This window comes from Macaca mulatta, chromosome 1 (assembly GCF_049350105.2).
Source record: "Macaca mulatta isolate MMU2019108-1 chromosome 1, T2T-MMU8v2.0, whole genome shotgun sequence".
Classification (NCBI taxonomy): domain Eukaryota; kingdom Metazoa; phylum Chordata; class Mammalia; order Primates; family Cercopithecidae; genus Macaca; species Macaca mulatta.
In genome coordinates this window covers 54,315,371-54,340,285 of record NC_133406.1, presented here as the reverse complement: position 1 = coordinate 54,340,285, position 24,915 = coordinate 54,315,371, and the positions used below count along the sequence as shown (strand labels likewise).

General features: G+C 40.0%; 1 protein-coding gene across 8 annotated transcripts in view; it reads right to left on the bottom strand.

Moving 5' to 3' along the window:
- CFH (complement factor H) overlaps positions 1-24,915 on the bottom strand; it is a 133,437-nt gene that overhangs the window by 68,732 nt on the left and 39,790 nt on the right. Inside the window, exon 10 of one of the 8 annotated variants that reach the window (XM_028851660.2) lies at positions 4,655-4,905. The exons of the other annotated variants lie outside the window; for them this stretch is intronic. Within the exon in view, the coding sequence (XP_028707493.2) occupies positions 4,892-4,905 (14 nt within the window). The 3' untranslated portion in view covers positions 4,655-4,891. Of the gene's footprint in view, positions 1-4,654; positions 4,906-24,915 lie in introns of those variants that run through there. 8 annotated transcript variants of the gene reach the window in all.

Genomic DNA, 24,915 nt, shown 5'->3' with positions numbered 1-24,915 from the left:
AAAGGTTAAGAGTCCCCTTTCTTTCCAAATAGCCCCATAAGCATGGACAACAATAAAAAATACCTGGAAGCAGAGTAATCGGTGACTCAGGAGTCTTTACCTAGTTGGGATGCCCTGATTACGATTCTAAGTTCTGCCTTCTGTGCCGATGAACCTCGAAGGAGTGTCTCTGCATCTAGGATCTGTCACAGGGTTACCATAGCATACTCAGCCTCTGTTGTCCGTGGTTCATAAAGCTGCTTTCCTCAGTAAATATTTCTAAGTCCAGGTTTTTAAAGGGAATTTTGGTCATGTCTGGTTGAATAGAACACACTTGCTCAATAATTTATATACAATCTTGTATAGGTTTATTTAGCAGGAATTAGAGTAGGAACGGCTCTCAAAGTAACACTAGGATTATCCAGGAGGATGGCCTGATATCTATTCATTCTTCTAGAAGTAAATCAGTAGCTCCACTTCTGTTCCAACAAATAGCATACACAGTGTGGGGTGTGTACTGTGCTAGGTTAACCCAAAGTGAACTCTTCTGCCTCCTGGAGAAGATCACAAGTGTGCCAATGGCTCAGAGACAAGAAGTCCAACCCATCATAACAATGTCCAGCTCTTTTGAAAAGTAGGCTACAGGTCTCATGATATTCCCAAGTCTTGGGTTAGTACTCCTAAACCCACCCCTTCTCTCTCATGTATGAACAAATTAAATGGCTTTCTTAGTTCAGGCAGTCCCAGTAGTCAGGTCCATTAATAATTTTTATTTAATGGTTAGAAACGCCTTTTGACATTCCTTAGTCCATTCTAGGAGTCAAGTGTCTGGTCTTAGGGCTTCATAGGGACATTTTGCTATCAGCCCAAAATAATAAAATAAAATATGGCAACATCCAGCCATACCTAAAAACCCCTCATAGCTGCTGCCATGTCCTGAATCTGGCCACCCTGACAAGAGTTTCTCTCCAGTCCAAAAGCAGATTGCTCTACTCCTGAGAAAGTTCAAACCTAAGATACATAACTGAGGGTTTCAAGATTTGTGCTTTTTTCTTGGATACTCTGGATCCTCATCCAGACAAAAAATGTAAAGTCAGTATAGTATTCTGGTCAATTTGCCTTAGTTGTGCCAGCTACTAATATGCCATCAACATATGTAAGCAAAGTCTCATTTTTCAACTGAAAGTCCAAAAACTCCTTAGCATGTATTTCCCCCAGATGGTTAGTGAGGTTTTGAAGCCTTGAGGAAGCACTGTCCAACAATACCATCATTTAACTTTGGTGTCAGAGTCTTCCTATTCAAAGACAAACACTACATGGGACTCTGGACTCAGGGGAATACAGATGAAGGCACCCGTCAGATCCAAGACTGAACACAAGTACAACTCACTGGTTAAAGTCATGAAGAATGTATAAGCATCGGGTATCACCAGATAAATGGTTTTGAAAATTTGGCTAGTAGCCCTCAAATCCTGTACAAACCAATATTCCTCAGTCCCATTTCTTTGTCCTGGCAAGACAGGTATATTTCATGGGAAATGAGGAATTCTTCCTATATTGCAGGAAGGCCATTAGCAGAGGTTAAATGCATTGCTATGCCTTTTCTCTCAAAGGATACTGCTTTAGATTTGACAGTGCTACTCCTGCACAAAACTTGGCTTGTACTGGAGATGCAGTTTTTGTTTTCCCTGGCCTCCCATCTGCCCATGCTTCTGGATTAACCTTTTGGAGTATCTCTTCAGGGCTGCAGGCACTTTCAAGGATCTCCAGTTGTAGTAATGTGGCCTGAAGAACATATACTTGGTCTGAAAGCACCTGGATGTCCAATCATCCTCAGAGAAAAAGTAATCTTAGCATTTAGTTTGGTTAAGAGTACTTGCCCCAACAGGCCGGGTATGGTGGCTCACACCTGTAATCCCAGCTCCTAGCACTTTGGGAGGCCAAGTGGGGCAGATTACTTGATGTCAGGAGTTCAAGACCAGCCAGGCCAACATGGTGAAACTCCGTCTCTACTAAAAATACAAAAATTAGCTAGCCGTGGTGGCACACACCTGTAATCCCAGCTACTTGGGAGGCTGAGGCAGAATTGAGCCCGTGAGGTGGAGGTTGCAATGAGCCGAGATCGTGCCACTGCACTCTAGCCTGGGTGACAGAGCAAGACTCTGTCTCAAAAAAAAAAAAAAAAAAGGACTTGCCCCAACAAAGGGATAGGACATTGGCAGATGTACAGAAAAACTCTAATTTTTTTTTTTTTTTTTTTTTTTTTTGAGACAGAGTCTTGCTCTGTCCTCCAGGCTAGAGTGCAGTGGCATGATCTTGGCTCACTGCAAGCTCTGCCTCCCAGGTTCACTCCATTCTCCTGCCTCAGCCTCCTGAGTAGCTGGGACTACAAATGCCTAACACCATGCCCAGTTAATTTCTTGTATTTTTAGTAGAGACAGCATTTCACTGTGTTAGCCAAGACGATCAGGATGGTCTCGATCTCCTCACCTCACGATCCACACACCTCAGCCTCAAATTGCTGGGAATACAGAAGTGAGCCACCGCGCACAGCCAAAAAGCTCTGCTTCAAATGATCTTGCTCTAGTTGACAATTCAAAATTTGGAGGAATGACCTCATCAGAAATTTTTCCGAGATTTCAGTCACCTTCATAGTTTCTGAGGAAAGTTTAGACAACCAGATATTTAACACCAAATAGGAGACACCATGTCTACTAGAAAGTCCAGAAGCTGATTTCTCACCATCATCAGGATCTGGAGTCCCATATGGGAAATATGGAGGGTGTTGTTTGGGTCAGGAGAAGTCCCCGGATGCCACCATTTCTGGTCTTTTTCTTCAGTATCTCTCTCAAGCTCCCCAGCTATCCCAGGCATTCGGTGGGCAGAAGGCTGACTCTGTTTAACATTAGGCTTTGTAAGGCGTGCGCAATTTTCCTTTCAGTGTCCCCCCTGTTGCAGTAAGGACACTGTTTAGGACCTGCAATGGGATGTGCCTTTTTATTGGCTTTTGGGGGCCCAGGTGGTTCTACCATAGATGGAGTGTCTGATGGTGGCCCTTGTTGTGGTCCAGGGACTACTAGGGTCAGAGTCACAGCTAACAAGTCAGCTTGCCTCTTCATTATTCCTTATGTTTTGTGATCAGTAAATACATTAAAACCAGTCTTCACTAATTGAGACATAAACATGTCCAAAGCCTCAGCTACATTTTGTAACTTTCTCTGCATAGCTGGGGCACTTTGTTGGATAAACATCATGTTAGCTATCATTAAATTTTCTGGGGCTTCTGGGCCAATATCCATTTATTGCCTGAAAGCTTCAAAGACTTGTTCTAAGAATTCCAAAGCAACCCTCATTAGGCTTCTGCTTCATCTCCTGGATCTTAGTGAGGCTGTTTTTCTTGGGCACTCCCTTCCAGAGGCTGATCAAAATGCAGTCTTGATTATGTTTGAGGTTAAATCTACCTCCAGTGTTTATATTCCATCCCAGGTCAGAGGTGGGAACTGCAATCTGAGCAGCTGCCCTTACTGGATTACTGGGAGAGTCAGTGTGAATAAGATCAGCCTTTTCCTTAGTTTTATCTAAAACCATACTTTGCTTCTCTGAACTCAGCAAAATATTGAGCAAAATTTGAGTATCTGCTCAAATAGGGTTGTGGGTGGCAAATACAGAGGAGAATAGATTCTCCATATACTTTGGATCTTTATATATATGTATTTTTAATCCTGTTCCTTCTGTAAACTTTAGATCTTCTCAATAAACAGGCCTATTAGTTTTCTAATTAAGTAGGTTGGAAGTAGAGAACAGAGAATAAACCAGGATAAATCCTGTAGGCTGACCTGTGGCAGCAACACCTCCTATAAGCAGTTGTTATGAGGAAACTGCCTCTCAGAACCAGAGTGACACCCTGGCTAAAGGGAGTTCCCTGCTGGGTATAAGAAGGGACACCCTGCTTAAATGGAGTCCCCTGTTGGGTATAAGAAGCAGAGATCATACCTGTTGCCCTGGATTTGTGACTTTTTGGTGGTAGGGACTCTGGAGAGGTGCCAGTAGTGCTGCTGCAGCTCCCCCATAAGGTGGAGGGGGGTAAGTCATAGGTTCCTTTAACTGAACCACCATAGCATCATCATCTTTTTCTTGTAAATCAGTCCAAACAGTTTTTAATTTCTTGCTTTACCATGATTTTACCTTTTTCTACATTGTTCTACTTTTCCAAAACAACATAAAACATTATACATAGAGGATTTCATCTCATTCCTCTTCCTTCTTACAAAACAAATCTAGCTACAGGATGGTACTGTAAGCATGAGAAACATGCAGGGGCCACCGTTCTCTGAAATCCAGCGGGTATTAAAGTCAAGCTATGCTACAAAATAAGATAATCTTTTTTTGTTTCACAGAATAATAGACAAAGATCTTTCAATTTTGGAAGCTCTAGCCCATCAGGGTTGCATTGTGGGTTACTTGGGGAGAACTAAGGGACAGCCCTTAGCTCATCAGAACTGAGAAGTCGCTAGGGCTTGTCTCTGGGTCTGCCCCAGTGGCAAGGGGGCACTAGGCTGTGAGTAAATGCCCTCAAGGAGAGTGACCTCTACCTGACCTGCCACAAATAGTTATGAGATTGTCAGATTTGTATGCCTGCTGCACAGCAACAGAACAATACACTGAGACAGTGGGGTTTGCAGCAGAGAAAGAGTTTAATAATCTCAAAGCAACCAGCCCCATTGGGCTGCCTGGAGGAACTGAATTAGCTTTTCCCATTCTGGCTGGAATAATACAGACGTAACAAAACACAGATACTAGTCACCATACTCAGGACCCAAGTATTGACCTGGCAAGGCTCAAACTTGGTTCCATTGGCCCTTGTCATCTTTGATCCACTCAAGCTGGAGAGGGATGGCCTTTGATCAGGAGTTCAGTGGGTGAACCCTGGGAAAGAATGAAGAGCAGACGGTTACCCTGAGTTAGGCTTGCTGAGATTCCACTAGCAACTCCTTCAGGACTAACTGAATGTGACTGACCAAACAGGAAGAGTTTCCTGAGTTAGTAATTTCTTCCACTGGTAATTTCCTCAAGGATCCCCTCCACAAACATAAATACATATAACAAGACAAAGACAAACAAAAGACCTTTCCATATAAAGTTTCAGATTCCAAAATCTAAGACCATTTCTCCCAAGCAATGCCCTCTAGTCTTCTTCCATCTGAAGGGAGATCTCCTCAAATAAATCCCTACCTAGACTTAGGGAGTTCAACAAGACCTCAAAAGAGGCCACAAGACCTCTAAGTTTGAAACACACATGCGCGCACACTCACACACACACACACACACACACACACAGAAGGAAGTGGGGTGCCAGCTGCTCTGAGAAAACTCACCTGAGACTTCTTCTTAGACCAGAAATGATTTCTCTGCTGCAGACAAGGTTATGTGCTGAAATTCAGCACTGCCCTGCCAACAAAGAAGGCCCCAGCAATGGCCCTTAGCTCATCATAACTAAGCAGCTGTTTGGGCTTGTCTTTGGGTCAGTCCCAGTGGGGGCTTGCCATGAATTTTTTTTTTCTTTTTGTTTTTTTTTTTAAGAAGGAGTCTCACTCTGTCTCCCAGGAGGAAGTGCAGTGGCACAATCTCGGCTCACTGCAACCTCTGCCTCCCAGGTTCAAGTGATTGTCCAGCCTCAGTCTCCCAACTAGCTGGGATTACAGGCATGGGCCACCATGCCTGGGCAATTTTTGTACTTCTAGTAGAGACAGAGTTTTGTCATGTTGGCCAGCCTGGTCTCGAACTCCTGACCTCAAGTAATTTGCCCTCCGTGGCCTCCCAAAGTGCTGGGATTACAGGTGTGAGCCACCATGCCCAGTTGCTTGCCATGAATTTTTACAAGATTGTAAGGTTTGTATGCCTGCTGTGCAGCAACAGAACAATACACCGAGATAGTGGGGTTTGCAACAGAGAAAGAGTTTACTAATTGCAAGATCACTGAAAAAGGACATGAGAAGAATTCTCAAGACTCAAACTCATTTCACTGAAGGTTTCTGGGCAAGAATCTTTGAAGGGCGAGTGGCTGGAAAATTGAGGTCATCAATTGATTTGGGCAAGGCGGCTGAAATCATTAGGATATGGAAACTACATTCTTCCCTAAGTTGAGTTTCTTGCCAAGCATTTCAGAAGGGCTGGCATCAGTAGTTTTGTTAGTATGAAGAACCTAAAGGATAAATTCAAGTGGAAAGATTGGCATCTCTTAGTGTCTTATGTTTTATCTAAAGAACAGAAAGAGAACAAAGATTCTAGTGACAAAGATTATGTTATCCTAGATTAGTAATCAGTGACCAACTATAAGGAAGTGGGTCAATGGAAAGCTAGCCTAATGATTACCATTGATTGTCCTGCAAGCCTAGTTGAATTTTACTTTTTCTTCCTTAACTGTTTTTACAAGATTTTTTTGAAGATGTTTTCAATTTAAAAAAGGAGAAAAGACAATTCAATAAAGAAAACATAGTCTTTTCAACAAGTGATACTGGAACAGTAAGGCACCAAATGCAAAATAATAACCCTCTACATATTCCTCATACCTCATACAAAAAATAACTCAAAATTGGTCATATAGCTAAGTGTAAAATGTTAACTTCTAGAACTGAATATGTCCCCAGTTTAGGCAAGGAAATTTTAGGTGACACAAAGAGCATAATCTATAAATGAAAAATTTGATAACATCAAAATTATATATTTTTGCTCATTGAAAGGGACTGTTAGGGGAAAGAAAAGTAAAGCTACAGATGCAAGAAAAATATTTGCAGAATATTTACTCATTGAAGGACTTGTAGCCACAATATATTATGTAGTCTCAAAATTCAGTAATGGAAGAAACAGCTCAATGAAAAGTGGGCAAAATTTAGACAGTGTTCACCAAAGGAGGTACATAGATGGTAAATAAGCACACAGAAGACGCTCAGCAGCATCAGTCACTAGGGAATGCAATACTATCACACACATATTAGAATGGATAATTTAATGGAAAAAAAACACTATCTCAAAGGCTGGCAAGGTTGAGAAACAATTGGAATTCGCATGCACTGAGTATGTGAAAGTAGAACACATGATCACTCAGGAAAACAGTTTGTCTATTTCTTATAAAAATAAACACACATATTTAGTATGATATTTGCTGTGGGTTTTTAAAATATAGCTCTTATTATTTTGAGATATGTTTATTGAGTGTTTTTACCATGAAGGGTGCTGAATTTTATTGAAGGCCTTTTCTGCATCTATTGAGATAATTATGTGTTTTTGTTTTTTGTTTTTTTTTTTGTCATGGGTTCTGTTTATGAGATGGATTACATTTATTGATTTGTGTATGCTGAAACAGCCTTGCATCACAGAGATAATGCCAACTTGCTCATGGTGAATAAGCTTTTTGATATGCTGCTGGATTCACTTTGCCAGTATTTTATTGAGGATTTTCGCATCGATGGTCATCAGTGATATTAGACTGAAATTTTCTTTTTCGGTTGTGTCTGCCAGGTTTTGATATCAGGATGATGTTGGCCTCATAAAATGAGTTAAGGAAGAATCCTTTTTCTATTCTTTGAAATAATTTCCACAGGGATGGTACCAACTCCTCTTTGTACCTCTGGTAGAATTTGGCTGTGAATCCATCTGGTCCTGGGCTATTTTTGGTTGGTAGGCTATTAATTACTGCCTCAATTTCAGAACTTGTGTTTGGTCTATTCAGGGTTTCGACTTCTTTCTGCTTTAGTGTTGGGAGTGTGTATGTGTCCAGGAATTTTTCCATTTCTTACAGATTTTATAGTTTATTTGTGTAGAGGTGTTTATAGTATTCTCTGATGGTAGTTTGTATTTCTCTGGGATCAGTGGGGATACCCTCTTTATCACTGTTATTGTATCTATTTGATTCTTCTTTCTTTTCTTCTTCATTAGTATGGCTAGTAGTGTACTTTATTAATCTTTTCAAAAAACCAGCTTCTGGATGCATTGATTTTTTGAAGGTTTTTTCGTGTCTCTATCTCCCTCAGGTCTGCTCTGATCTCAGTTATTTCTTGTCTTCTGCTAGCTTTTGAATTTGTTTGCTCTTACTTCTCTAATTCTTTTAATTGAGGTGTTACGGTGTCAATTTTAGATCTTTCCCACTTTCTGATATGGGCATTTAGAGCTATAAATTTTCCTCTAAACACTGCTTTAGCTGTGTCCCAGATATTCTGGTATGTTGTGTCTGTCTTCTCATTGGTCTCAAGTTTACTTCTGCAGTATTTCCATTATTTACCCAGTAGTCATTCAGTAGCAGGTTGTTCAGTTTCCATGTAGTTGTGTAGTTTTGAATTAGTTTCTTAATCCTGATTTCTAATCTGATTGCAGTGAGGTCTGAGAGATTCTTTGTTAAGATTTTCGTTCTTTAGCATTTGCTGAGGAATGTTTTACTCCCAATTATGTGGTCGATTTTAGAATAAGTGCTATGTGGTGCCGAGAAGAATGTATATTCTGTTGACTTGTGGTGGAGAGTTCTGTAGATGTCTATTAGATCTGCTTGGTCTAGAGTTGAGTTCAAATCTGGAATATCCTTATTAATTTTCTGTCTCATCGATCTGTCTATTATTGACATAGTATTGGAAGTTCTGGACCGGGCAATTAGGCAAGAGAAAGAAATAAAAAGTATTCAAATAGAAAGAGGAAGTCAAGTTGTCTCTGTTTGCAGATGACATGATGGTATATTTAGAAATCCCCATCATCCCAGCCCAGAAACTCCTTGAGCTGATAAGTAACTTCAGGAAAGTCTCAGGATACAAAATCAATGTGCAAAAATCACAAGCATTCCTATACATCAATAATACACAAACAGAAAGCCAAATCATGAGTGAACTCCCATTCACAATTGAAACAAAGAAAAAAATACCTAGAAATACAACTTACAACAGATGCGAAAGACCTCTTCAAGGAGAACTACAAACCACTTCTCAAGGAAATAAGAAAGGGACCAAATAAATAGAAAAACATTCCATCCTCATGGATAGGAAGAATCAATATCATGAAAACGGTCATATTGCCCAAAGTAGTTGATACATTCAATGCTATTCCCATCTAGCTATCATTATCTTTCTTCACAGAACTAAGAAAACTACTTTAAACTTCATATGAAGTCAAAAAAATGTCCCATATAGCCAAGAAAATCCTAATCAAAAAGCACAAAGCTGAGGGATCACGCTACCTGATTTCAAACTATACTACAAGACTACAGTAACCAAAATAACATGGTACTTGTACCAAAACAGATATATAGACCAATGGAACAGAACAGAGGCCTCAGAAATAACACCACACATCTACAACCATCTGCTCTTCAACAAACCTGACAAAAACATGCAATAGGGAAAAGATTCTCTATTGAATAAATGGTGCAGGGAAAATTGGCTAGCCATATGCAGAAAACTGAAACTGGATCCTTCCCTTACACCTAATACAAAAATTAACTCATGATGGATTAAAGGCTTAAATGTAAGACCTAAAACCATAAAAACCCTAGAAGAAAACCTAGGCAGTACTATTCAGGACATAGGCATGGGCAAAGACTTCATGACTGAAACACCAAAAGCTCTGGCAACAAAAGCCAAAATTGACAAATGGGATCTAATTAAACTAAAGAGCTTCTGCACAGCAAAATAAACTATCATCAAAGTGAACAGGCAGTCTACAGAATGGGAGAAAATTTTTGCAATCAATCCATCTGACAGAGGTCTAATATCACCAATCTACAAGAAACTTAAATAAATTTATAAGAGAAAAACAAAACCCCATCAAAAAGTAGGCACAGGATATGAACAGACACTTCTCAAAAGAAGACATTTATGCAGTCAACAAACACATGAAAGCAAGCTCATCATCACTGGTCATTAGAGAAATGCAAATCAAAACCACAATGAGAAACCAATTCATGCCAGTTAGAATGCCAATCATTAAAACGTCTGGAAACAACAGGTGCTGGTGAGGATGTGGAGAAATAGGAACACTTTTACTCTGTTGGTGGGAGTGTAAATTATTTCAACCATAGTGGAAGACAGTGTGGCAACTCGTCAAGGATCTAGAACCAGAAATATCATTTGACCCAGCAATCCCATTACTGGGTATATACCGAAAGGATTATAAATCATTCTACTATAAAGACATGTGCAAACATATGTTTATCGCAGCATTATTTACAGTAACAAAGACTTGGAACCAACCTAAATGCCCATCAATGATAGATTGGATAAAGAAAATGTGGCACATATACACCATGGAATACTATGCAGCCATAAATTGAATGAGTTAGTGTCCTTTGCAGGGACAGGGACGAAGCTGGAAACCATTATCCTCAGCAAACTAACACAGGAACAGAAAACAAAACACCACATATTCTCACTCATAAGTAGGAGTTGATCAATGAAAGCCCGTGGACACAGGGAGGGGAATATCACACACCAGGGCTTGTTGGGGTATGGGGAGAAAGAGGAAAGATAGCATTAGGACAAATAGCTAATACATGTGATGTTTACAACCTAGATAACGGGTTGATGGGTGCAGCAAAACACCATGGCACATGTATACCTATGTAACAAACCGCACATTCTGCACATGTATCCCAGAACTTAAAGTATAATAAGAAAACACACACACACACACCATTTACCCAACAAACCCACTTCTAGATATGTATCCATGATGAATAAATTTGTGTTTATATAAAAACTGTAGATGAATATTTTTCTTACCAGCATGATTCACAAATGCCAAAAACAATGCAAATGGCCTTCAACAAGTGAATGGATTAACAGACCGTGATACATGATACAATGGAATAATACTTAGCAATAAAAAAAGGTGTTCTGGGTAGTGTGACAAAATCCTATGCCATTCAGCTCCATTCTCCCCAGAGCATGAATCCTTTCTTGTCTAGTGTATCCATAGTTTATACCACCTGCCTGTTAGTTACTTAGCAGTCTTCCAAGTTATCAGGTGGAAAAACATAGTCTACTTGGGTTTTACACTATTAATCGTTTCAAGAATCTACTGGGGAGCCTGGAACATATCCCACATGAATAAGAGGGACTAATGCAGCCTTTTTCTTTCACACGTAAGGAGAGACTACTCTATCTACCTTCAGAAGAATCATTCAGATGGCACTAGTAATTCAAGTTTTACAAGTCAAGAGAAATTTATATTCTATGATTTATCTGGCAATTCTTTTCTTTAAATGACTATTTTAAAGGAAACTGCAGCTAGTTTGCACTCATACAGGATACACTCCGATATATATCTACTGTACTCACACAAGTATATTTAATTATTTTTTTCCTTTTTTTTTTTTTTTTTTTTGAGATAGAATCTCGCTCTGTCACCCAGGCTGGAGTGCAGTGGCACGATCTCTGCTCACTGCAAGCTCCGCCACCTCCCGGGTTCTTGCCATTCTCCTGCCTCAGCCTCCCGAGAAGCTAGGACTACAGGTGCCCACCACCACACCTGGCTAATTTTTTTTGTATTTTTAGTAGAGACAGGGTTTCACCAAGTTTGCCAGGATGGTCTCGATCTTCTGACCTTATGATCCACCCGCCTTGGCCTCCCAAAGTGCTGGGATTACAGGCGTGAGCCACCATGCCCAGCCAAATTTTTTTCTGCATATTTTCACAACATGGTTATGAGGAATTTAGATTTTATTAAATTGAAAAGTACTGTGATTCACTGACAATTGACTGTCCATTGAAAATATAATTTTGATATCTCAATCTGAAGATGAAGTTAAGACTTGTTAATTATATTACCACTGTAAAGCAGCTAAACAACCTGACTGAAGTACAGGGTCTAGCATGAAGAGTAAAATAGAAACATTCTTAAGAATAACTTGAGCCAGAAAAACTTGAGACAGAAGGAAGGAAGGAAGGAAGGAAGGAAGGAAGGAAGGAAGGAAGGAAGGAAGGAAGGAAGGAAGGAAGGGAGGGAAGGAGGGAGGGAGGAGGGGGGGAGAGGGAGGGAGGGAAGGAAAGAAAGAAAGAGAGAGAGAGAGAAAGGAAGAGAAAAAAGAGAAAGAAAAAGAAAGGAGATAAAGAAAGAGAAAAAAGAAAAACAAAGAGAAAGGTAAACAAAGAAAGGAAGAAAGAAAAAAGAATGAAAGAGAGAAAAAGAAAGAGATGGAAAGAAAAAGAAAGAAAGAAAGAAAAGAAATGAAGGAAGGAAGGGAAAAAGAGAAAGAAAGAAAGAAAGAAAAGAAAGAAAGAAAGAAAGAAAGAAAGAAAGAAAGAAAGAAAGAAAGAAAGAAAGAAAGAAAGAAAAGAGTAGTTGACTCTACAATCAGCTCCAAAACCAAAGCAAGAAGCATAAACCTTGATTGAGTTGTTCAATATCAGGAGAAATTGCATATCTTATCAAGGCATATTATTAGCCTCAATTAATCTATGAAGAAAAAATGAAAGCAATGGTATCATTTGACACTGAATGATGAGACACAAAAAAGAAACTGATGAAGCAAAAATACTTGGGTGAAAGGTCATTATTAGAGTGAAAAGTCATATCCATACTTATTAAAAACCTATCTTAATTGAAATTCAGGAAGTGGAAGTTACAGCAAGGCAAAATTGTGACATTGCACTCCAGCCTGGGTGACAAGAGTGAGATTCTGACAAAAAATAAAATAAATAAATAAAATTCAACAGAGGGTTACTGAAATGCTGGTTAAAAAATTATTTACTAATAGTGGAGAATATTCAGAATAATAGTCATTGTGTGTGTATATACATGCACAATGTACAAAATATACAATAAAAATATACTGTATGAGAAAGGTGCTACAAAAATTGTTAGGGAAATGTTGAGTTTACCATATTTTATTTAGAAATGAAATACAGCCATTATCATGAAAAAATCAACACAAAATATTTTTAAAATTTGAAAAGAATAGATAACATATAAACTTTTAGAATAAAGAATAGTATAGTGGCTCTGTGTTTTTGAAATATTCCTTTAAATAGAAACAAGAAACATTCATCATGAAAAGAGATTGACTATTGTGTAGTAAAATGAGCAACTTATGTTCATAATGCATAAAAAAGGAAAGAAAAGTACTAGCCACAAAGAGAATGCATTTGCATTACATATAATTAAAAGAGATTTTATATTCAGAATTATTAAGATGATTCCAACTAATAATACCAAAACTCCCAAAAAGGTAAATAAATAAAAAAAAAATCAAACTGCATTTCCAAAGATTAGAATCATTAAATACCAATTAAACTGTGAATATATATTCTAAATCCAGCTGGTGGTAAAAGAAATGCAAATTTGGGGGCACGCCCAAGATGGCCGAATAGGAATGGCTCCAGCCTCCAGCTCCCAGCATGAGGGACATAGAAGACAGGTGATTTCTGCATTTTCAACTGAGGTATTGGGTTCATCTCACCGGGGATTGCTGGACAATCTGTGCTGGTCAGCTGGTGCAGCCCAATCAGCGAGAGCTGAAGCAGGGCGAGGCATCACCTCACTTGGGGAGCGCAAGGGGGAACAGAATCCCTTTTCCTAGCCAAGGGAAACTGAGACAGACAACACTTGGAAAATCAGGTAACTTCCACCCTAATACTGCACTTTACCAAGGGTCTTAGCAAACGGCACACCAGGAGATTATATCCCACACCTGGACAGGAGGGTCCCACGGCCACAGAGCCTCCCTCATTGCTAGCAGAGCAGTCTGAGATCTAACTACAAGGTGGCAGCAAGGCTGGGGGAGGGGTGCTCACCATTGCTGAGGCTTAAGTGGGTAAACAAAGCCACTGGAAAGCTCAAATTGGGTGCAGCCCACTGCAGCTCAAGGAGGCCGGCCTGCCTCTGTAGACTCCTCCTCTGGGGACAGGGCATAGCTAAACAAAAGCAGCAGAAACCTCAGCAGAGGTAAATGCCCCTGTCTGATAGTTTTGAAGAGAGCAGTGGATCTCCCAGCATGGAGGTGGAGATCTGAGAATGGAAAGACTGCCTGCTCAAGTGGGTCCCTGACCTCTGAGTAGCCTAACTGGGAGACATCCCCCACTAGATGCAGACTGACAACTCACATGGTGGGGTACACCCCTGAGACGAAGCTTCCAGAGCAAGAATCAGACAGCAACACTTGCTGTTCAGCAATATTCTATCTTGTGCAGCCTCCACTGCTGATACCCAGGCAAACAGGGTCTGGAGTGGACCTCGAGAAAACTCCAACAGATCTGCAGCTGGGGGTCCTGACTGTTAGAAGGAAAACTAACAAACAGAAAGAACACCCACACTAAAACCCCATCAGTATGTCACCAACATTAAAGACCAAAGGCAGATAAAACCACAAAGATGGGGGAAAAGCAGTGCAGAAAAGCTGGAAATTCAAAAAATCAGAGCGCATCTCCCCCTCCAAAGGAATGCAGCTCATCGTCAGCAATGGAACAAAGCTGGATGGAGAATGACTTTCACGAGTTGAGAGAAGAAGGCTTCAGTCATTCAAACTTCTCAGAGCTAAAGGAGGAACTATGTAACCAGCGCAAAGAAACTAAAAACCTTGAAAAAAGAATAGATGAAAGGATAACTAGAATAATCAATGCAGAGAAGACCTTAAAAGAACTGACAGAGATGAAAACCATAATGCGAGAAATATGTGACAAATACACAGGCTTCAGTAACGGATTCGATCAACTGGAAGAAAGAGTATCAGCGACTGAAGATCAAATGAATGAAATGAAGCGAGAAGGGTGGAGAAAAAAGAGTAAAAAGAAATGAAAAAAGCCTCCAAGAAATATGGGATTATGTGAAAAGACCAAATCTACATCTGATTGGTGTGCCTGAAAATGACGGGGAAAATGGAATCAAGTTGGAAAACACTCTTCAGGATATCATCCAGGAGAATTTCCCCAACCTAGTAAGGCAGGCCAACATTCAAATTCAGGAAATACAGAGAATGCCACAAAGATACTCCTCAAGAAGAGCAACTCCAAGACACATAACTGTCAGATTCACCAAAGTTGAAATGAAGAAAAAATGTTAAGGGCAGCCAGAGAGAAAGGTTGGTTAAACACAAAGGGAAGCCCATCAGACTAGCAGCAGATCTCTCAGCAGAAACTCTCCAAACCAGAAGAGAGTGGGGGCCAATATTCAACAATCTTAAAGAAAAGAATTTTCAACCCAGAATTTCATATCCAGCCAAACTAAGTTTCATAAGTGAAGGAGAGAAGGGCGGAGCAAGATGGCCGAATAGGAACATCTCCAATCTCCAACTCCCAGCGCGAGCGACACAGAAGACCAGTGATTTCTGTATTTTCAACTGAGGTACTGGGTTCATCTCACTAGGGAGTGCTGGACAATCGGTGCTGGTCAGCTGCTGCAGCCCGGCTAGTGAGAGCTGAAGCAGGGCGAGGCATCGCCTCACCTGGGAAGCGCAAGGGGAAAGGGAATCCCTTTTCCTAGCCAGGGGAACTGAGACACACACCTGGAAAATTGGGTAACTCCCACCCCAATACTGAGCTTTAAGCAAACAGGCACACCAGGAGATTATATCCCACACCTGGCCGGGAGGGTCCCACGCCCACCGAGCCTCCCTCATTGCTAGCACAGCAGTCTGCGATCTAACCGCAAGGCAGCAGCGAGGCTGGCAGAGGGGCACCCGCCATTGCTGAGGCTTAAGTAGGTAAACAAAGAACTTGGGAAGCTCGAACTGGGTGGAGCTCACAGCAGCTCAAGGAAACCTGCCTGTCTCTGTAGACTCCACCTCTGGGGACAGGGCACAGCTAAACAACAACAAAAAAGCAGCAGAAACCTCTGCAGATGCAAACGACTCTGTCTGACAGCTTTGAAGAGAGCAGTGGATCTCCCAACACGGAGGTTGAGATCTGAGAACGGACAGACTGCCTGCTCAAGCGGGTCCCTGACCCCTGAGTAGCCTAACTGGGAGACATCCCCCATCAGGGGCAGTCTGACACCCCACACCTCACAGGGTGGAGTACACCCCTGAGAGGAAGCCTCCAAAGCAAGAATCAGACAGGTACACTCGCTGTTCAGCAGTATTCTATCTTCTGCAGCCTCTGCTGCTGATACCCAGGCAAACAGGGTCTGGAGTGGACCTCAAGCAATCTCCAACAGACCTACAGCTGAGGGTCCTGACTGTTAGAAGGAAAACTATCAAACAGGAAGGACACCTACACCAAAACCCCATCAGTACAACACCATCATCATCAAAGACCAGAGGCAGATAAAACGACAAAGATGGGGAAAAAGCAGGGCAGAAAAGCTGGAAATTCAAAAAATAAGAATGCATCTCCCCCTGCAAAGGAGCGCAGATCATCGCCAGCAATGGATCAAAGCTTGACGGAGAATGACTTTGACGAGATGAGAGAAGAAGGCTTCAGTCCATCAAACTTCTCAGAGCTAAAGGAGGAATTACATACCCAGCGCAAAGAAACTAAAAATCTTGAAAAAAAAGTGGAAGAATTGATGGCTAGAGTAATTAATGCAGAGAAGGTCATAAACGAATGGACAGAGATGAAAACCATAACACGAGAAATACGTGACAAATGCACAAGCTTCAGTAACCGACTCGATCAACTGGAAGAAAGAGTATCAGCGATTGAGGATCAAATGAATGAAATGAAGCGAGAAGAGAAACCAAAAGAAAAAAGAAGAAAAAGAAATGAACAAAGCCTGCAAGAAGTATGGGATTATGTAAAAAGACCAAATCTACGTCTGATTGGGGTGCCTGAAACTGAGGGGAAAATGGAACCAAGTTGGAAAACACTCTTCAGGATTTCATCCAGGAGAACTTCCCCAACCTAGTAGGGCAGGGCAACATTCAAATCCAGGAAATACAGAGAACGCCACAAAGATACTCCTCGAGAAGAGCAACTCCAAGACACATAATTGCCAGATTCAACAAAGTTGAAATGAAGGAAAAAATCTTAAGGGCAGCCAGAGAGAAAGGTCGGGTTACCCACAAAGGGAAGCCCATCAGACTAACAGCAGATCTCTCGGCAGAAACTCTACAAGCTAGAAGAGAGTGGGGCCAATATTCAACATTCTTAAAGAAAAGAATTTTCAACCCAGAATTTCATATCCAGCCAAACTAAGTTTCATAAGTGAAGGAGAAATAAAATCCTTTACAGATAAGCAAATGCTTAGAGATTTTGTCACCAGTAGGCCTGCCTTACAAGAGACCCTGAAGGAAGCACTAAACATGGAAAGGAACAACAAGTACCAGCCATTGCAAAAACATGCCAAAATGTAAAGACCATCAAGACTAGGAAGAAACTGCATCAACTAACGAGCAAAATAACCAGATAATATCATAATGGCAGGATCAAGTTCACACATAACAATATTAACCTTAAATGTAAATGGACTAAATGCTCCAATTAAAAGACACAGAATGGCAAACTGGATAAAGAGTCAAGACCCATCAGTCTGCTGTATTCAGGATACCCATCTCACACGCAGAGACATACATAGGCTCAAAATAAAGGGATGGAGGAAAATTTACCAAGCAAATGGAGAACAAAAAAAAGCAGGGGTTGCAATCCTAGTCTCTGATAAAACAGACTTTAAACCATCAAAGATCAAAAGTGACAAAGAAGGCCATTACATAATGGTAAAGGGATCAATTCATCAGGAAGAGATAACTATCCAAAATATATATGCACCCAATACAGGAGCACCCATATTCATAAAGCAAGTCCTTAGAGACTTAAAAGAGACTTAGACTCCCATACAATAATAATGGGAGACTTTAACACTCCACTGTCAATATTAGACAGATCAACGAGACAGAAAGTTAACAAGGATATCCAGGAATTGAACTCAGCTCTGCAGCAAGCAGACCTAATAGACATCTATAGAACTCTCCACCCCAAATCAACAGAATATACATTCTTCTCAGCACCACATCACACTTATTCCAAAATTGACCACATAATTGGAAGTAAAGCACTCCTCAGCAAACGTAAACGAACAGAAATTATAACAAACTGTCTCTCAGACCACAGTGCTATCAAACTAGAACTCAGGACTAAGAAACTCAATCAAAACCGCTCAACTACATGGAAACTGAAAAAGCTGCTCCTGAATGACTACGGGGTACATAACGAAATGAAGGCAGAAATAAAGATGTTCTTTGAAACCAATGAGAACAAAGATACAACATACCAGAATCTCTGGGACACATTTAAAGCAGTGTGTAAGGGAAATTTATAGCACTAAATGCCCACAAGAGAAAGCAGGAAAGATCTAAAATTGACACTCTAACATCGCAATTAAAAGAACTAGAGAAGCAAGAGCAAACATATTGAAAAGCTAGCAGAAGGCAAGAAATAACTAAGATCAGAGCATAACTGAAGGAGATAGAGACACAAAAAACCCTCCAAAAAATCAATGAATCCAGGAGTTGGTTTTTTGAAAAGATCAACAAAATTGACAGACCGCTAGCAAGACTAATAAAGAAGAAAAGAGAGAAGAATCAAATAGATGCAATAAAAAATGATAAAGGGGATATCACCACTGACCCCACAGAAATACAAACTACCATCAGAGAATACTATAAACACCTCTACGCAAATAAACTAGAAAATCTAGAAGAAATGGATAATTTCCTGGACACTTACACTCTTCCAAGACTAAACCAGGAAGAAGTTGAATCCCTGAATAGACCAATAGGAGGCTCTGAAATTGAGGCAATAATTAATAGTCTACCAACAAAAAGAAGTCCAGGACCAGATGGAGTCACAGCTGAATTCTACCAGAGGTACAAGGAGGAGCTGGTACCATTCCTTCTAGAACTATTCCAATCAATAGAAAAAGAGGGAATCCTCCCTAACTCATTTTATGAGGCCAACATCATCCTGATACCAAAGCCTGGCAGAGACACAACAAAAAAAGAGAATTTTAGACCAATATCCCTGATGAACATCGATGCAAAAATCCTCAATAAAATACTGGCAAACTGGATTCAGCAGCACATCAAAAAGCTTATCCACCATGATCAAGTGGGCTTTATCCCTGGCTCAACATTCGCAAATCAATAAACATAATCCAGCATATAAACAGAACCAAAGACAAGAACCACATGATTATCTCAATAGATGCAGAAAAGGCTTTTGACAAAATTCAACAGCCCTTCATACTAAAAATGCTCAATAAATTCGGTATTGATGGAACGTACCTCAAAATAATAAGAGCTATTTATGACAAATCCACAGCCAATATCATACTGAATGGTCAAAAACTGGAAAAATTCCCTTTGAAAACTGGCACAAGACAGGGATGCCCTCTCTCACCACTCCTATTCAACATAGTGTTGGAAGTTCTGGCTAGGGCAATCAGGCAAGAGAAAGAAATCAAGGGTATTCAGTTAGGAAAAGAAGAAGTCAAATTGTGTCTGTTTGCAGATGACATGATTGTATATTTTGAAAACCCCATTGTCTCAGCCCAAAATCTCCTTAAGCTGATAAGCAACTTCAGCAAAGTCTCAGGATACAAAATTAATGTGCAAAAGTCACAAGCATTCTTATACACCAGTAACAGACAAACAGAGAGCCAAATCAGGAATGAACTTCCATTCACAATTGCTTCAAAGAGAATAAAATACCTAGGAATCCAACTTACAAGGGAAATAAAGGACCTCTTCAAGGAGAACTACAAACCACTGCTCAGTGAAATAAAAGAGGACACAAATAAATGGAAGAACATACCATGCTCATGGATAGGAAGAATCAATATCGTGAAAATGGCCATACTGCCCAAGGTTATTTATAGATTCAATGCCATCCCCATCAAGCTACCAATGAGTTTCTTCACAGAATTGGAAAAAACTGCTTTAAAGTTCATATGGAACCAAAAAAGAGCCCACATCTCCAAGACAATCCTAAGTCAAAAGAACAAAGCTGGAGGCATCACCCTACCTGACTTCAATCTTTACTACAAGGCTACAGTAACCAAAACAGCAAGGTACTGTTACCAAAACAGAGATATAGACCAATGGAACAGAACAGAGTCCTCAGAAATAATACCACACATCTACAGCCATCTGATCTTTGACAAACCTGAGAGAAACAAGAAATGGGAAAAGGATTCCCTATTTAATAAATGGTGCTGGGAAAATTGGCTAGCCATAAGTAGAAAGCTGAAACTGGATCCTTTCCTTACTCCTTATACGAAAATTAATTCAAGATGGATTAGAGACTTAAATGTTAGACCTAATATCATAAAAATCCTAGAGGACACCTAGGTAGTACGATTCAGGACATAGGCATGGGCAAAGACTTCATGTCTAAAACACCAAAAGCAACGGCAGCAAAAGCAAAATTGACAAATGGGATCTCTTTAAACTAAAGAGCTTCTGCACAGCAAAAGAAACTACCATCAGAGTGAACAGGCAACCTATAGAATGGGAGAAAATTTTTGCAATCTACTCATCTGACAAAGGGTTAATATCCAGAATCTACAAAGAACTCAAACAGATTTACAAGAAAAAAAACAAACAACCCCATCAAAAAGCGGGCAAAGGATATGAACAGACATTTCTCAAAAGAAGACATTCATACAGCCAACAGACACATGAAACAATGCTCATCATCACTGGCCATCAGAGAAATGCAAATCAAAACCACAATGAGATACCATCTCACACCAGTTAGAATGGCAATCATTAAAAAGTCAGGAAACAACAGGTGTTGGAGAGGATGTGGAGAAATAGGAACACTTGTACACTGTTGGTGGGATTGTAAACTAGTTCAACCATTATGGAAAACAGTATGGCGATTCCTCAAGGATCTAGAACTAGATGTACCATATGACCCAGCCATCCCATTACTGGGTATATACCCAAAGGATTATAAATCATGCTGCTATACAGACACATGCACACGTATGTTTATTGCGGCACTATTCACAATAGCAAAGACTTGGAATCAACCCAAATGTCCATCAGTGACAGACTGGATTAAGAAAATGTGGTACATATACACCATGGAATACTATGCAGCCATCAAAAAGGATGAGTTTGTGTCCTTTGTAGGGACATGGATGCAGCTGGAAACCATCATTCTCAGCAAACTATCACAAGAACAGAAAACCAAATACTGCATGTTCTCACTCATAGGTGGGAACTGAACAATGAGATCACATGGACTTGGGAAGGGGAACATCACACACCGGGGCCTATCATGGGGAGGCGGGAGGTGGTAGGGATTGCATTGGGAATTATACCTGATGTAAATGACGAGTTGATGGGTGCTGACGAGTGGATGGGTGCAGCACAGCAACATGGCACAAGTATACATATGTAACAAACCTGCACGTTATGCACATGTACCCTAGAACTTAAAGTATAATAATAATAATAATAATAAAAAGTTAAAAAAAAAAACTAGGTTTCATAAGTGAAGGAGAAATAAAATCCTTTACAGACAAACAAATGCTTAGAGATTTTGTCACCACCAGGCCTGCCCTACAAGAGATCCTGAAGGAAGCACTAAACATGGAAAGGAACAACAAGTACCAGCCATTGCAAAAACATGTCAAAATGTAAAGTCCATCGATGCTAGGAAGAAACTGCATCAACTAATGAGCAAAATAACCAGCTAATATCATAATGACAGGATCAAGTTCACACATAACAATATTAACCTTAAATGTAAATGGACTAAGTGGTCCAATTGAAAGACACAGACTGGCAAATTCGATAAAGAGTCAAGACCCATCAGTTTGCTGTATTCAGGAGACCCATCTCACATGCCGAGACACACATAGGCTCAAAACAAAGGGATGGAGGAAGATCTACCAAGCAAATGGAAAACATCAAACAAAAAAAAGCAGGGGTTGCAATCCTAGTCTCTGATAAAACAGACTTTAAACCATCAAAGATCAAAAGTGACAAAGAAGGCCATTACATAATGGTAAAGGGATCAATTCATCAGGAAGAGCTAACTATCCTAAATATATATGCACCCAATACAGGGCACCCAGATTCATAAAACAAGTCCTTAGAGACTTACAAAGAGACTTAGACTCCCATGCAATAATAACGGGAGACTTTAACACTCCACTGTCACCACTGTCAACATTAGACAGATCAACGAGACAGAAAGTAAAAAGGATATTCAGGAATTGAACTCAACTCTGCACCAAGCGGACCTAATAGACATCTACAGAACTCTCTACCCGAATTCAACACAATATGCATTCTTCTCAGCACCACACAGCACTTATTCCAAAATTGACCACATAGTTGGAAGTAAAGCACTCCTCAGAAAAAGAAAAAGAACAGAAATTATAACAAACTGTCTCTCAGACCACAGTGCAATTAAACTATAACTCATGACCAAGAAACTCAATCAAAACCGCTCAACTACATGGAAACTGAACAACCTGCTTCTGAATGATTACTGGGTACATAACAAAATGAAGGCAGAAATAAAGATGTTCTTTGAAATCAATGAGAACAAAGATACAACATACCATAATCTCTGGGACACATTTAAAGCAGTGTGTAGAGGGAAATTTATAGCACTAAATGCCCACAAGAGAAAGCAGGAAAGATCTAAAATTGACACCCTCACATCACAATTAAAAGAACTAGATAAGCAAGAGCAAACACATTCAAAAGCTAGCAGAAGGCAAGACATAACCAAGATCAGAGCAGAACTGAAGGAGATAGAGACGCAAGAAACCTTCCAAAAAATCAATGAATCCAGCAGCTGGTGTTTTGAAAAGATCAACAAAATTGATAGACCACTAGCAAGACTAATAAAGAAGAAAAGAGAGAAGAATCAAATAGACACAATAAAAACTGATAAAGGGGATATAATCACGGACCCCACAGAAATACAAACTACCATCAGAGAATACAATAACTACCTCTATGCAAATAAACTAGAAAACCTAGAAGAAATGGATAATTTCCTGGACACTTACACTCTTCCAAGACTAAACCAGGAAGAAGTTGAATCCCTGAATTGACCAAGAGCAGGTTCTGAAATTGAGGCAATAATTAATAGCCTACCAACAAAAAAAAGTCCAGGACCAGACGGATTCACAGCTGAATTCTACCAGAGGTACAAGGAGGAGTTGGTACCATTCCTTCTGAAACTCTTCCAATTAATAGAAAAAGAGGGAATCCTTCCTAACTCATTTTATGAGGCCAACATCATCCTGATACCAAAGCCTGACAGAGATACAACCAAAAAAGAGAATTTTAGACCAATATCCCTGATGAACATCGATGCAAAAATATGCAATAAAATGCTGGCAAACCGAATCCAGCAGCACATCAAAAAGCTTATCCACCATGATCAAGTAGGCTTCATCCCTGGGATGCAAGGCTGGTTCAACATATGCAAATCAATAAACATAATCTAGCATATCAACAGAACCAAAGACAAGAACCACATGATTATCTCAATGGATGCAGAAAAGGCCTTTGACAAAATTCAGCAGCCCTTCATGTTAAAAACTCTCAATAAATTTGGTATTGATGGAATGCATCTCAAAATAATAAGAGCTATTTATGACAAAACTACAGTCAATATCATACTGAATGGGCAAAAACTGGAAGCATTCCCTTTGAAAACTGGCACAAGACAGGGATGTTCTCTCTCACCACTCCTATTCTACATATTGTTGGAAGTTCTGGCTAGGGCAATGAGGCAAGAGAAAGAAATCAAGGGTTTTCAGTTGGGAAAAGAAGAAGTCAAATTGTGTCTGTTTGCAGATGACATGATTGTATATTTAGAAAACCCCATTGTCTCATCCCAAAATCTCCTTAAGCTGGTAAGCAACTTCAGCAAAGTCTGAGGATACAAAATCAAGGTGCAAAAATCACAAGCATTCTTATACACCAGTAACAGACAAACAGAGAGCCAAATCATGAATGAACTCCCATTCATAATAGCTTCAAAGAGAATCAAATACCTAGGAATCCAACTTACAAGGGATGTAAAGGACCTCTTCAAGGAGAACTACAAACCACTGCTCAGTGAAATAAAAAAGGACACAAACAAATGGAAGAACATATCATGCTCATGGATAGGAAAAATCAATATTGTCAAAATGGCCATACTGCCCAAGGTCATTTATAGATTCAATGCCATCCCCATTAAGCTACCAATGACTTTCTTCGCAGAATTGGAAAAAACTGCTTTAAAGTTCATATGGAACCAAAAGAGAGCCCACATTGCCAAGATACTCCTAAGCCAAAAGAACAAAGCTGGAGGCATCACGCTACCTGACTTCAAACTGTACTATACGGCTACAGCAACCAAAACAGCATGGTACTGGTTTGGTACAGTACCAAAACAGAGATATAGACCAATGGAACAGAACAGAGCCCTCAGAAATAGTACCACATATCTACAGCCATCTGATCTTTGACAACCCTGACAAAAACAAGAAATGGGGAAACGATTCCCTATTTAATAAATAGTGCTGGGAAAATTGGCTAGCCATAAGTAGAAAGATGAAACTGGATCCTTTCCTTACTCCTTATACAAAAATAATTCAAGATGGTTTAGAGACTTAAATGTTAGACCTAAAACCATAAAAACCCTAGAAGAAAACCTAGGGAATACCATTCAGGATATCGGCATGGGCAAGTACTTCAAGTCTAAAGCACCAAAAGCAATGGCAACAAAAGCTAAAATCTACAAATGGGATCTAATTAAACTAAAGAGCTTCTTCACAGCAAAAGAAACTACCATCACAGTGAAGAGGCAACCTACAGAATGGGAGAAAATATTTTCAATTTACTCATCTGACAAAGGGCTAACATCCAGAACCTATAAAGAACTCAATCAAATTTACAAGAAAAAAACAAACAACCCCATCAAAAAATGGGCAAAGGATATGAACTGACACTTCTAAAAAGAAAACATTCTTTTGCTGTGCAGAAGCTCTTTAGTTTAATTAGATCCC